We start from the raw sequence: 14,284 nt of genomic DNA, 5'->3' as shown, positions 1-14,284 counted from the left end.
AGAACTTTCTAAAATTATCTGTTTTCACTTATTTGTACTATCACCCAATAGCTTTGGCTAAGGAGGGGTGCTGGTCATCTCTCTCTTCCTGTCTGAGGAGCAGAAATGGCTGGTCTAAGTAGGGCTCACAGATGTCCTCCTGCAGAGGCCATGCCCCCCTCTACACTGTCCCAGGTAATTACTGGCAAGAGGACCAGAGTCAGGCCACTTCTGTTCAATGCGGAACCCTACTAGGCTCGTTTTATGAGGACTGTGGTGACACTGTCTCCATATTGTCCTACAGTCTGGGGCTCTTCCTACACAATCCTCCTTCCTTCCCTCACTCCTTCCTCAGGTGTCAGACCTCCCCCTCCTCCTTTACCCCTTTACCTTTCAGAGACATTTTGCCCAATGAATCTTTCCAATGTCTAATTCCCTTTTATTTTCTTTTTGGAAAAGCACTGTAAAACCAGTTGAATAGGGTAATCTGTAGAAATGTATATATTCTCCAAATAATAACCTGACATACATATCACACATTTGCACCACATATACAAAGTCATCACAGTTTTAAAATCTGGCCAATTTTTTTTTCAACTTAAGAGCATTTTGGACATGAAAAATATTTTCTAAAGGATATATATAAAAATCATATTCCATTTATATATAGAGTTATCTATATTATTCCCACAGTCAGAACATTATGCTTTTTAGTCTAGTGATTTTAAAGTAGCAAAATTAAGATAAGGAGAAAAGACAGCATAAAGTAACAGTGATCAATAGCCACAGAGTTAAGACAATTCCTGTAAGCTAGAGTTTTTATAATTTCATGACTTTTTTCTCTGAAAATCTACTTACAATTCTCTCTTAAATCTGAATATTCCCAAAGCAAGTCAGCCATAAGAGAAAGAAAAAGGCAAAGGCATGTAGAATTTCACAATAATCTTAATGGTAATTAGTCCAAATCATAGCTCTAATCAAATTTTACTTCTAGGAGGTATAAAAAGGTCTTTGGAAATGGGGGCTATGTAATGAACACTTTCCCATCTCCAACAGAGAAACAGTTTCTGATGAGGTTAATATATTCAATTTCACTGTGCAAAGTCCCTTTCTCTTCTTTAATGCATGTGCCCTTTTCTTTAATGCATGTAATTGGAAAACAAACTAAAACGACCAAAAGTTCCTTGGGAATTGAACTGAAAAAGAAATGTATCTCTTCTTGTTAATGTTCTCATAATGGAAAGAGATGGCTTAAAAATGTATTTTTTAAAAGTGGGGATATAATTTGCATAGAATAGCAAATATGGATCTAAATATTTTTATGGCAAGTGGTTGTTTTTGAACAACCAAATTCTTTATAAGAAATTAATAACTGTCAAAGTGTTTAGGTTAAGTCACTACAGTTAAGGACCAACCCCTTAAAACTGAGAAAAGGAAAGACAGTCACATATAACAATGAACCAGGGTGAAATACTTAAAGTACAAAGGAAAAATATATAATCAAAAAAATTAGTGAATGGATTTAGAAGCAATAAAAGAAAAAATGAATTCCAGTTATTATGTAATGTTAGCCAATCCAAATCAAATAAACTATTAATATTAACTTACAGGAATCGCTAAGGTTCTAAGTTGTGATTTCCTCACTTGTTGTTCTACAATTTAATAAACTGTTAGTTGGTCAGGAAACCTTGACTCTTGCCATTAATGCAAAATTAGTATTTTAAAGACGTATGTTAACACAAAAGTACAACGGGGCACCCAAGTATTTCAATATTAATAAATGATGTTCAACACCATGTAAATGTAGATAATGGCTAACTTTCATTTTATTTTTAAAAAGACAATAAATGATTTATCTCCTAACCCCCTTTAACCTCAGTATAGTTGAACCATGGATGGAACAAAGACCAACAGGAAAAGATTATGACGAGGCCATACTTTCAAGCTGGAAGTATATCCACTAGGCGTTTATATGTAAACTAGTATTTTTAAAGGCCATTTATTTTATAGCAGTTGCTTAGCTTTGAGTCGGTGTTCTCCAATTGCCTATTTCTAAGTGGCACTGTGGTCCCCAAATCAGAGACTGACTGGAATTTTAGTTAATCAGAGCTGGTTTTAAATCAGTAGTTTCTTGATCCTTGTTATACCCAACGTGTGATGCATCAAAAAGAGCATCTGGGTAAGACTGAGAGATTTGAGAACAAGTCAGAGCCCACCCAGGAGAGAGAGGGTGCAGGAAACTGTAAAGGAGTGTGTGTGCATCTGGGAGGGACTGATTCATGGTCCTGTTGATTCTGGAAGAGGAATGACAGGTTACTGCATGGACAACAATACCTTCAGCCATTTATGATGCACAGGTTGGAAACAATTTTTAGGGAAATACTGTCAGGTGGACCCCAAAGTGTGGAAGGGGAGAGTGTGGAGTAGAGGAAAGGACGAGCTCAAGGTTTTGTGGGGCTGACTGCTGTAATCCTTGACTCCTTTTTGTATATTGTGGCCCATATTCCACCTGCCAGCAAGCCATGGAGGCTTGACTTCCAAACATGTATTCAGACTTGGCCATGACCCACTGCCCCACTGGCCTGCGTTCCTTCACCTGGATTACTGCAGTAGTCTCCACTGTTCCCACTATACTGCTCCCTCATTTGACTACGGTCTTTTCTCAAAACAGCAGCCTGAGAGATCATTTTAAAAAGTCAGTTAGATTATGCCATTCACCTGGTCCCATTTTCAAAGGATGTCCCCACATCACTTATAGTGGAAGACCCTTCACAATCCAGCCCCTGAAGGCTCACATTCCTGGAGCTGGGCGTCCTCCCTCCCTGAAGGACTCCAGGCATCCACCACCCGTCTACTGTTTACACTCAGAGATGCTCTTCTCCCATCTCCTTGTGGTGTGTTCCTCACCCCCTTGAGCTCTTGGCTCAAGTGCCGTCTTCTCAACTGAGGCTTCCTCTGCCAGATTATTTTAAATGGTAATCTTCAACACCCCCTCCCCCAAGACCTTCTTATCCTCTTCTATGATTTATTTTCTCCAAAATATACTCATTTCACCAATTTCTTTGTTATCTCGACTGGAATGAGAAGGGGTATTTTTCTTCTGACTCATTCACTGCTCTAGCATGAGTAACAATGCTGGATTTTAGTAAATGTTTAGTAAATAAAATGACTTAAATCCTGGCTCTACTACTCACTCATTAGTCACACAGGTAGTATGTAAACCTAGATTTAAAAAGAATTGCATCTGATCTAATACAAAATTATTTTATCTTCGAGATATACCAGTGGCTGTTCTCTGCCAGCACAATCCATATCCCTTACCTAAAATTTTATGGGAGGAATGGCGTGTGGCAGAAGCTGACAATCTATGTAGGGGTAAGAAGTCCCCTAGGCCTGTTTGCAGCTGATCATTCAATGTACCCATAAGGGACTGCCTATTAATTTATTCGATGATTAAATAGACAGTGAGAACTATTATGCATCAGGCATTTTCCCCAAGCACTTGAGATGCAGCAGAAAACAAAAACAGAATCAATATCCTTTTGTCTTATTAGTGTTTACATGCAGAAAACAAAAACAATCAGTATTCTTTTGTCTTATTAGTGTTTACATGCAAGTGGAGATTCTGACAATAAACAATCAATATAGTAAATAATAAAGGATGTAGAATGTCCAAAAGTGAGTCGGTGCTATGGCAGGGGAGGGAAGGAAGTGGAGGGGCACAATCGGGACCAGGGACACTGAGGCTAGGAGGGGGCCCGGCTGTCCTCCTGGAGAAGGTGAGACTTGCTCAGTCTCTAAGGAGAACTCCATGGAAGAGCAAACCAGGGGAATCAAAAAACAAAGCAAAAATCAACAAAAAGGAGGGGTATAGAAAAGAAACATTATAGGGCCAAACGAAACCAGATCAGTGGTTGCCTGGGATAAGGCAGGAGTAAGAATTGACTGCAAAGAGGCAGAAGGGAAATTTGGGGGGTTGGAGAAATGATCTAAAAGGTGGACTGTGGTGATGGCTACACTATTGCACAAATTCACTAAAACTCACTGAACTGTACACTCGAAATAGGCGGATTTTAGCATATGTAAATTTTATCTTAGTAAAAGTACTGAAAAGAGAGAGAGGTAATAAGAAAGGTAGCATTAGAAAGTATAAAATTAACCAAAATAGAAAAATATGCATTTATGTACGTAAAAAACTTGTAAATTATAATCAGAAAACCAGACAAGCAGCGTCTGGTATTCTTTCATCTGTACGCTACACCAGACATCTGATTATATTTTTATTTGATGTCTCAAATCCAGGATATGCAAAAGTATCTTGTGATGGTGAGTTCTGTGTGTCAACTTGGATAGGCCCTAATGGTTATCCAGACACACACTCATCGAGGTTCTCTGTGCAGATGTCCTGCAGACAAGGTTAACGTCCACATTCAACAGACTCTAAGTGAAAGACACGATCCTTAGCAATGCAGCCCGCATCCAACCACCTGAAAGGGCTTATGAGAGAAACCGGGGTTTCCCCACATGGAGCTTGGAGTAAGTATATGTTAATTGGATAATCATACAAACAATGTAAAATAAGAGCTTTATAAAGGCGAGAAACTGGAAGTATGAGAGCAACAACGAAACTCCACGAGGGAGAAGATTCCACCTTCTCTTTGGTCATGGTTGTGTCACCGGCGCCCAGCACAACACTTGAGTTACACTAGGGCTCCGGTCTCCTCGGATATAAATGGATGCACGCAGATCCCAGTTCTACAGCAGAAGAGATAAATGCATGTTTGAAAAGAAAGCCCTAAAGATAACCAAGGATTTGGAGAATTGGGCCCAGAAAAAGATAAAAAGATCTGCTATTATTTCAACTAGTTAAGAGAAAGTTGAACACTGATTTAATAATAGAGTTTAAGGGTTTCATTTCCCAAAGTAATATATTTGGTTTTCTTTGAAGGTATTTCTTGTAACAAAACAATGTCCAAAACAGCACAGTTACCCAGCATTTATATTTAAATGTAGGAATGATCTTAACTGCCAGTAAGGGGCTGGACACACAGCCATGGGAAGTTCTCCTGAACTATTTTGGTTGTTTAAGTATGAACGACTTGCTGGGAGCTCTTCATTATATCTTTATGACTCTAAGTCTATGTTCTGCTGTTCAGAAGATGCACATTATACAAAATTCCAAGACCAGTACAGCACGACATTAGGATGCCAATTTGTTCTTCAACACATGTGATTTTGGAAAGACCACTTAAACTAATGAGGGATGAGAGCAACCCCAGGATTTCATCTTCTTTTAATGGCACTCTTTTGTATGTGTGTGATTGTTTTATTTCTAGCATTATTATGATCTACAGCTAAAGTCTTTACTGTTTTCATTTATTTGATAGTGATAGTTCCCGCCATACTACAGATCAAGGTCAAGATCCAAATTCCTGTTTCAGAAAATTTCCAGGTCACTAAGCAATGCAGTTAGACTCTCTCTCCTTGTTCAGTATGGTCCTAGAGTTTGCTGACCCTACGTCTGTGATGGTTAATTTTATGTGTCAACTATGCCCAGATAACCGGTAAAACATTATTTCTGGGTGTGTCTATGAGGGTGCCTCCAAAAGAGATTAGCACTGGAATCAGTAGACTAAGTAAAGAAGACGGCTCTCATCTAAATGGGCGGGCATCACCCAATCTGTTGAGGGCCCAACAGAACAAAAGGACAGAGGAAGGGCAAATCCTATCTTCCTCTTTTTGGCCTAGGATGTCTATCTTCTCCTGCCCTCGAACACCGGAGTTCCTGGATTTTCTGCCTTTGGACTTTGGGGCTTATACCAGCTACCTCTGAGACTACCATTGGCTCCCTAGGGTCTCAGGCCTTTGGACTGTAACTGAGCTGCACCACTGTCTTCCTGGTTCTCTAGCTTGCAGATGGCAGACTGTGGGACTTCTAGGCTCCTAACCGTGTGAGCCTATTTGTATAATAAATCTCTCTCTCTCAATAGATAGATAGCCAGCCAGCTTATTCCTATAATAAATTGCTCTCTCTCTCTCTCTCTCTCTCCCTCTCTATACACATATATATCCTGTTGGTTCTGTTTCTCCAGATAATCTTGACTGATACAAAGTCTAAGCTGTATGCTCTTTTCTTCTCACTCCCATTGTTAGTTCCTTACACGTGGGGTGCATTTTCAAAACAATGATTCCTTTTCTTACCATTTCCACTTTTTTGTTTTGTTTACATAAAGCTTTCTAACATTTATCAGAGATGAGTTCTCATTCTCCATAATCAAGTGTGGTCACAAAATTTTCTCAGAAATATTTTGTATTGAGCTCCTGAAAATTCTACACCATTCCTATCCAGAGGTCAGAAAGTCATGTTCAGAAACTTGGCCAGCAGTGGTGTTTTTACCCAGTATGTATAGTAGTTTAACTTTTGTTGTTGCTGTTTGATTGTTTGAATGTCTCTAATCTTCAGTTATCCATATTACCCAAAATTTGTTTGACTTTTTACTCCTATAAAATTCATCTTTGAAAATGGATAATATAAATCCATTGAAGAAATATGAAGCTCCCTTAAGAACTATGGTAACTTTAGTTAAAGAGAGCTATGAAGCAAATCACTCATACATTATTATGAAGTCCTAACACCTAGAATCTGTAACTGTGGTCTTATTTGGAAATACGATCCTTGCAGATGTAATCAAGTTAAATGAGGTGACAATATGATCACTTAATGGATCCCAAATCTGGTAACTGGTATCCTTAAAAGGAGAGGGAAATTTGGACCCAGAGAAGTCGTTCTGAAGATGGAGGCAGAGATCAGAGCAATGCATCCACAAGCCAAGAGAAACCAAGATTGACCAAGAAGGTCAGAGGACCCTTCCTTGGAGGCTTTAGAGAGAGCAGGGCACTGCTGAGCTTTGCTTTCACACTTCCAGCCTCCAGAGCTGTGGGAGAGTAAGTTTCTGTTGTTTCAAGACACCCAGTTTGTGGTAGGTCGTTATAGCAGCCCTGGGAACCTAATACAAAGAAGTTTAAGACCATGGAAAGGACATCATCTGACATACGACAGCACTTGTGAAAAGCATCAACAAAGAGCTAGAAAACAAACCTCCAAGCAGCAGATTTACAAGAGGTGCAACCACAGGCCAGCTGGCCCTTCAGAGGAGGGAAAGCTGGACCCTGCGCAGGGAGCTGCAAGCTCCTGCACGGATTCTGGGGATGGCCGGTCAGCCCAGGACTCTCTGAGACACTACCTGGCAGGCCTTTTGTGACTAAGCTGTGGGGTGTTCAGGTCACTAAGGCAGTGTTTTAGGTGGGGGTAGGGGTGTCTTCCTGTAACATACAGCTAAGGAGCACAGGCGCTGGTAAGAAGCCCCCACGGCTTCAGGGAGAACTATTTCACAGAAATACCCATTTGCAGACCTATCTAATTAGCTATTTAAAATCCACACTCTATTTCAACGAGGAGCAAAAGGCTACGTGCTAGTGAGCCTAGATTTGTAACTGGGGAGGGTCGTGCCCCTTTGTCAATCCCATTCCATTAGACTGAGGCCAGCTCCCGACGAAGCCCTTCTCTCCTGCCACCTCCATGTGGTCCAGCACCTTCCTGAGAGTCGCCACCCACACTGTGTTCCTTAGAACTCCCCTTCCAAAAATATTTTCTTACCTCTCCTCTTCAGCCCACAGCTCCTTCTCCTTTTAAATGAAAATAATGGGGATAACCAAAATTTCAAACCTAAACAAATTTAGAAATTTAAAAATCATTCTACTCTCTCATGACCATGGGCCCCGGCCTATATTAGAAAACCAATTACCAGGTAAGCAGTCATTAAATAAATTTAATTATCTTGTTTATTATTCTTTTGATTGTTAAAATGAATGAAAAGTTATAGAAAAGAATTCAAGTTGGGAAAGACAGAAAAAAGTTAAAGCAGCTAAAATAACTTTTCTTGAGGGAACATCCCAATAAATAATCTTTCTTTTCCTGTTTATTCTCAAGAAAGAACAAGACAAAATAATTCTTAGAGCTTAAACGTCTCCTCACAGGTGTTTCAGAGGGGAACTAAGAGGTGTCCCGGGGAGCAGGGAGCAGGCGTGGGGCGAGAACACCGCGCTGCTGGGGGACACCGCACCTGCGGCGGCAAAAGAAGCTGCGTGGCCAAAAGAAGCAAAGTGTGGACATGTTTAAGCCAGGACGCCTCTACTGAAGGCTTTTACCTAGTGGGAAAACAATTTGCTTTTACTGACTGAGGAGGAAGAAATACTTTGAGTAGTGGAGCAGTTGGTGAGAGGATTTAGAGGAGCACGTGGTCTGAAATCTGCAGTCTTCCTTGGGAGGGGCTGTCTTGGAGTGAGTTTAAAAGAAAAAACAAAACAACTCCAGGTGAATTGGAAAGGCAGTCAGCATTTATCATTCCCTGGGGTCAGATTCTGGGTTTAACAGGTTATGCTGTGCAATGTTCGCAGAACATATCCTATTGCCTTTTAATAGATTTTAAAAAGATGAATTATTAAAATGACCTATCAACTAAGTGATCCCAAATCAGGTGTGTATGATTCAAAGCACTTATTTTAGAACAAAGTCAATTCTCCTTTCCACTATATTGATATATCTTAAGAAGTCATCATTATAATATCTGCAACTTACTTTAAATTTTCAGCACCGACAGAATGAAGTTGCATGTGTGTGTGTTTTAAGTTACAATTCAGAGGCAGCTAGTATTCTAATCAGGAAGCCATGTGAGCATTCTTTCAGAATTCTGAAGAAACACTCCATCCACTCCAGACACAACTACTGCAGGATTCTGCCCTCTAGTCCTCTGATCAACTTTCTGAATGCCAAGTTGGGTTTTCTTTGGTAAAAATAGTGTTTTGTTAAATAGCATAAATGGAAGATAAATGTTAGGAAAGAGATCTCAGTGGTGAAGTTAAAGATATTAAGGCTATGTAGCAAAAATATATTAAGGCTTTCTATATATACAGACATATAGATCAATGGAACAGAACAGAGTGCCCAGACATAAACCTAGAGAATTACAGTTAATCTCCAACAAAGGAGGCAAGAATATACAACAGAGAAAAGACAGTCTCTTCAGCAAGTCATGTTGGGAATACTGGACAGCCACATGCAAATCAATGAAGTTAGAACACTCCCTCACACCTTACACAAAAATAAACTCAAAATGGCTTAAAGACTTAAATAAAGGACAAGACACTATAAACCTCCTAGAAGAAAATACAGGCAAAACATTCTCTGATATAAACCATAACAACGTTCTACTAGGGCAGTCTACCCAGGAGATAGAAATAAAAGCAAAAATTAACAAATGGGACCTATTTAAACTTACAAGTTTTTGCACAGCAAAGGAAGCCATAAGCCAAACAAAGCCATAACCTACAAAACGGGAGAAAATATTTGCAAGTGATGCGAATGATAAAGGTTTAATTTCCAGAATATAAAAACAGCTCATTCAACTTCATAATAAAAACAAACAACTAACTCAATCCAAAAATGGGCAGAAGACCTAATCAAGCAATTCTCCAATGAAGACATACAAATGGCCAATGGGCACATGAAAAAATACTCAGTATCACTAATTATCAGAGACATGCAAATCAAAACTACAATGAGGTATCACCTCACATCAGTCAGAATGGCCATCATTCAAAAGTCCACAAATGATAACTGTTGGAGAGGCTGTGGAGAAGAGGGAACCCTCCTACACTGTTGGTGGGAATGCAATTTGGTGCAGCTGGTATGGAAAACAGTATGGAGATTCCTCAAAAAACTAAAAATAGACTTACTATATGTTCCTGCAGCCCCACTCCTGGGCATATATCCAGAGGGAACTCTAATTTGAAAAGGTACATGCACCCCAATGTTCACAGCAGCACTACTGACAATAGCCAAGACATGTAAACAACCTAAATGTCCATCAACAGATGACTGGATAAAGAAGCTGTGGTATATTTATACAATGGAATAGCAGTCAGCCATTAAAAAAAATAAAATAATGCCATTTGCAGCAAGATGGATGGATCTGGACATCATCATTCTAAGTGAAGTAAGCCAGAAAGAGAAAGAAAAATATCATATGATAACACTCATATGTGGAATCTAAAAAAAAGACACTAATGATCTACTACAAAACAGAAACAGACTCACAGACATAGTAAACAATCTTATGGTTACCGTGGGGAAACAGGGTGGGAAGGGATAAATCGGGAGTTGGAGAAATATTTACTAGTAGGTATAAAATAGATTAACAGCAAGTTTCTACTGTTACATCGTAGATATTCAACATCTTGCAGTAATCTTTAATGAAAAAGATGAAAAATATGAAAACGAATATATGTATGTGTATGTAGGACTGAAACATTATGCTGTACACCAGAAACTGACACATTGTATACTGAGTATACGTCAATTAAAAAAAAAGGTTTTAAGGCTATGTATGCAAAACATCTTTTAGAGACACCCATAGGCTGTGTGAAATGGTCTAAGACTCCAATGAGGTCTACGACCTGAAGCCTTGGAGATGGTTGTAGAGTCTGGATCAGTGACCCTGGGCCAGCTATTAGCCTAGGAGGCTTTCCGTTGCCTGGCTCTGGTTCTGGCCGTAGCTGAATCCTGCTTCTAAAATATTGCTACAGCTGCTTAAAGAGAACATTTTATTCGAGGCATAGCAAGTCAGAGAGGCAGGACTTCACTGAGCTTGCAGAGGAGTTTGTATTAACAGAGCTGTTCCAGCTTGCTAATAAAAGTTCATTTAATAAATGTATGCATGTGTGCCAGGCCTTGGCCTGGGGCTTCCTTGCACTGCTGTATGGTGGCAAAGCTGGATGACAGAAGCTAATTCTCACTTATCTCACTTTCTAGTGGCTGATGTTGTCTCTGAAAGAATCTAATGCATGTGCATGCAAATTGGCTAATTTAGATTATAATTCTGTTCCTCAGATCACTTGTGTCAGGATCACGTGAAGCTTAGAATTCTTCAGTTTCTCAGCATCCTGCATTGTGAAGCTCTAGGAGTGGGGCCTGAGAATCTGAATCCTAATGAGTTCCCCAGGTGATTCTCCTACTCTCCGAGGATTCGGACAATGAAGGTATAACCAAAGAAGCATCATGATCATTTGCCGACGGCATTTCCCAATGGCAGACCCACGACCCATGGGGGAGAAAATATGATCCTGACCGCTGGGTTTGAAAACCAGAATCTGCAAAGCAACAGTAAATTGCTCGCTATAAAGCCCTCATATCCTATAAACTCTATGCCATAAATTTGCGGTTATAGCTTTTTGCCTAGCCATCTACATGGAAACAGATCAAAACTTGCCTTAGGCATCCAGCAAGCTCACGCATGGCCGAAGATATACCACCATCATTTGGATGAGTAGGGATTATCAATAGTTTTCCAGTGGACTACTGTGATCCATTTCATGACAGCAATGGAAACTGTTAGCCAAAAGCTCATCACGTTAAATATGTTTTTGGAGGAAAACCAGTCTGGCCACTGGGTTGCTTTTTCTCACATCAATAAGCCCAGTTTATTCACTCATCAGACATCTTGTCTGACTTTCATATACTCATCAAATATCTATCGAGAGACTTTTAAAAAGCATGTAGCTTTAACTCCCAGTGAACACCGTGGAAGATAAAAGCAGCAAAAGGTCTCGCTCAGGACTTCTTTCTCTGTGTTGTCACTCATTACCGTCATGACGCAGAGGGGAGAGACACGCTGGCACAAGAACCAAAGGTCTTGAATTCAGGGGCTGGCCATAAACTCAGCGGCAAGTCACTACAGCTCTTAGGACTTCTATTTCTTCTTTTAGATAACTGGGAATAAAATACTTGCTTTGCTTATTTTTCAGAATTTACTAATTCATTTACAAATACTTATTGGTCATCTGCTATATTCCAGGAATTTTTCTAGGACCTTGGGGGAAACAGCAGGAAACAAAATGTACAAAATGACTGTTCTCAAGTAGCTTTATTTTAATACTTAGAAAAACATATAAAAATGGTGATTATATAAATATATCTATATAAACAAATACATTGATATGTGGATATTAGTAGGTATATTTTCAGAGGCAAATATATGTACACATTATGTTTTTTAAAGCTTAAGCCAAAGCCTTTTCTAAGGATACAGTGTATTTTTTTAGATCTCAAATTGTGTGATTAGACTGAGAAAGGCAATAATCTAATGAAAGATATACTGACCTAAATGACACACCCAGCGTTTTAATAAAAGGTATCCCTATATTTCATTAATGAAAAAAATCATTTTCTGGCAGGATGCCTTTCTCAAATTGAAAATGTCCCAAGTCTGTGCTAGAACACTCTTTCACATATAGTAGCAGAATTTATCATTAAGAGAATCTTCCTTTCCACTAATCTCTTTATTACTTAAGAACCAAGATACCTGTGATAAGATGGATTCACATAAGGCAATCTGTGTAGGCAGCCTCTTAGAAGGCCCCAGTGACCCCTGGCTCCTTGTGTAATCCCCTTCCTTTACGTGTGGGCTGGATTTGTGACTCATTTCTAACAAATCGTGTATTACAGAAGTGATGGGATGTGATTGCCAAGACTGGATGATTGAAAACAAACAAACAAACCACCTTTGGCTTCTATCTTGTAAACGTTCTCTCTTGTTTACTGGCTTTTCCCTCCCCTCTCCTTCCCCTCCCTACTTTTCCACTTTTCTCCTCTCTCTCTCGCCCCTTCTCTCTTCCCCCCACTGCACCCCATCATCTACAGAAGAGATCACTTCAAGAAGAGAGGACCTGAAGGATCACAGCCTCCTGGAGAACAGCCAGCACCAACTGCCAACCAAGTGAGTGCACCTTCCTGGAAGCAGAACTTCTAGCCCAGTTAAGGGTTCAAATAATGCAGCCACAGGCAACAGCTTGTGTACAACCTCATGAGAGGCCCGTGGCAGAATCACCCAGCTAAGTTATTTCTGAATTTCTGATCTAGAGAAACTGTAAGATAATAAATGTTTGTTGTTTTACATCACTAAGGTTTCAGGTAATTAGTTACACAGAAATAAGTAACTAATATATAATCCAAGGACCTGACTCTTGAGAATAATATTATGAGAATAGATGGATTCAGAATCTCATGCGTTATACCCAGAATATTTGAATTGGACTAGAAGACTACGTGACATCATATTAATACTTTATCATGAAGACACATAAATCTGCCCCTCCTTTTAGTTCAGTTGGGTTGCAGTTTGCTTTTTCCTAAGATCTACTGAGTCCTTTGAATCAACATAAATACTTCATTGATTCAACCTTTATTGAAACTCCATTTTTAGCAATGTATTAGTTAACCAATAAAAATGGAAGTCTTACCTCCAAAAAAGTACTTCTCACTGGTCTTCACTTGAAGAGGACTGTTAGTCCGAACTGCTGACGCCTCGTCTCCATCGACAGTGAGAATAGCAAAATTTTCCTTTGCCAGGAAGCGGACCTCATGCCACTGGCCATCATTCAACCCAGAACCTGTCAGACACAAGAGAAAAGACAGGTTCTTTTCTTAAGATGGTGTAGTTTAATTTTTAATATCAACAGTCAGAACTTTTTAAGTAAAAATAAATATATTTTCATCAAGAAAAATTCAGTGCCTGTTACATGTTTCTTTTCATGTTTCTTTAACATTATAAGCAGCTCTATCCTCTACTGGACCAAATAAGGCATAACATAACCCAATCAAGTAGGGAAATAATATTAATGTGTCATCAGGGTGCTTGAGAAAATGAAGAGTGAATAAAGTTGCCTGGGAGGTGATGGTGACCTATTTTAATTCAGTAACTTATTTTCTGGTTCGCTTTACTAGACTCCACTCTCAGATAACAAAAAGGATTTATGACTTTTATCTAATGTCTCTTTGTTATTTTTTGTACTGTTACTGTCTCTCAATGACCACATCTGGCAAGTATAATTTCTAGAAATTAAGGACTGAAGAATAAATGTGTTCTGTGCAGTGAAGGGGAGCAGAATATGCCATTTTGGCATGTTGATTATTGTGAGTAAAAGTTACTTAAGAAACAGCCAGTACAATAAGGATACTCTGACCCTCCTTTGCCCTCCTGAAAGCAGGAAATAAACCCCACATGTGAAGTGTTCTCCCCGTACTGGGAGGGTTCAAGGCTTCCTCATCACCAGAGAGAGGACAGTTAGGGCCGAAAAGGCCATATAAGCAAACTTGCTGTTCCTTCATTAATTTACTACCCCAAGCCCACACTTCTTTGACCTTGTCAGTTATTCATAAAATTATTTTTTCTTTATCTAAAAGGTACAA

The 14,284-nt window shown here is 39.4% G+C and overlaps 1 protein-coding gene across 1 annotated transcript in view; it reads right to left on the bottom strand.

The window, feature by feature from the left end:
* The window catches only part of LOC102513310 (contactin-associated protein-like 2), a 1,230,151-nt gene that overhangs the window by 251,072 nt on the left and 964,795 nt on the right, over positions 1-14,284 (bottom strand). The window contains exon 10 of the mRNA XM_032484371.1: positions 13,336-13,485. Coding sequence (XP_032340262.1) covers positions 13,336-13,485 — 150 coding nt within the window. The remainder of the gene's footprint in view (positions 1-13,335; positions 13,486-14,284) is intronic.

The sequence above is a fragment of the Camelus ferus genome, chromosome 7, assembly GCF_009834535.1.
Source record: "Camelus ferus isolate YT-003-E chromosome 7, BCGSAC_Cfer_1.0, whole genome shotgun sequence".
In the NCBI taxonomy this organism is placed as follows: Eukaryota; Metazoa; Chordata; class Mammalia; order Artiodactyla; family Camelidae; genus Camelus; species Camelus ferus.
Note: the sequence above shows the minus strand (reverse complement) of the source record. Positions and strands in the feature narration are given on the sequence as shown.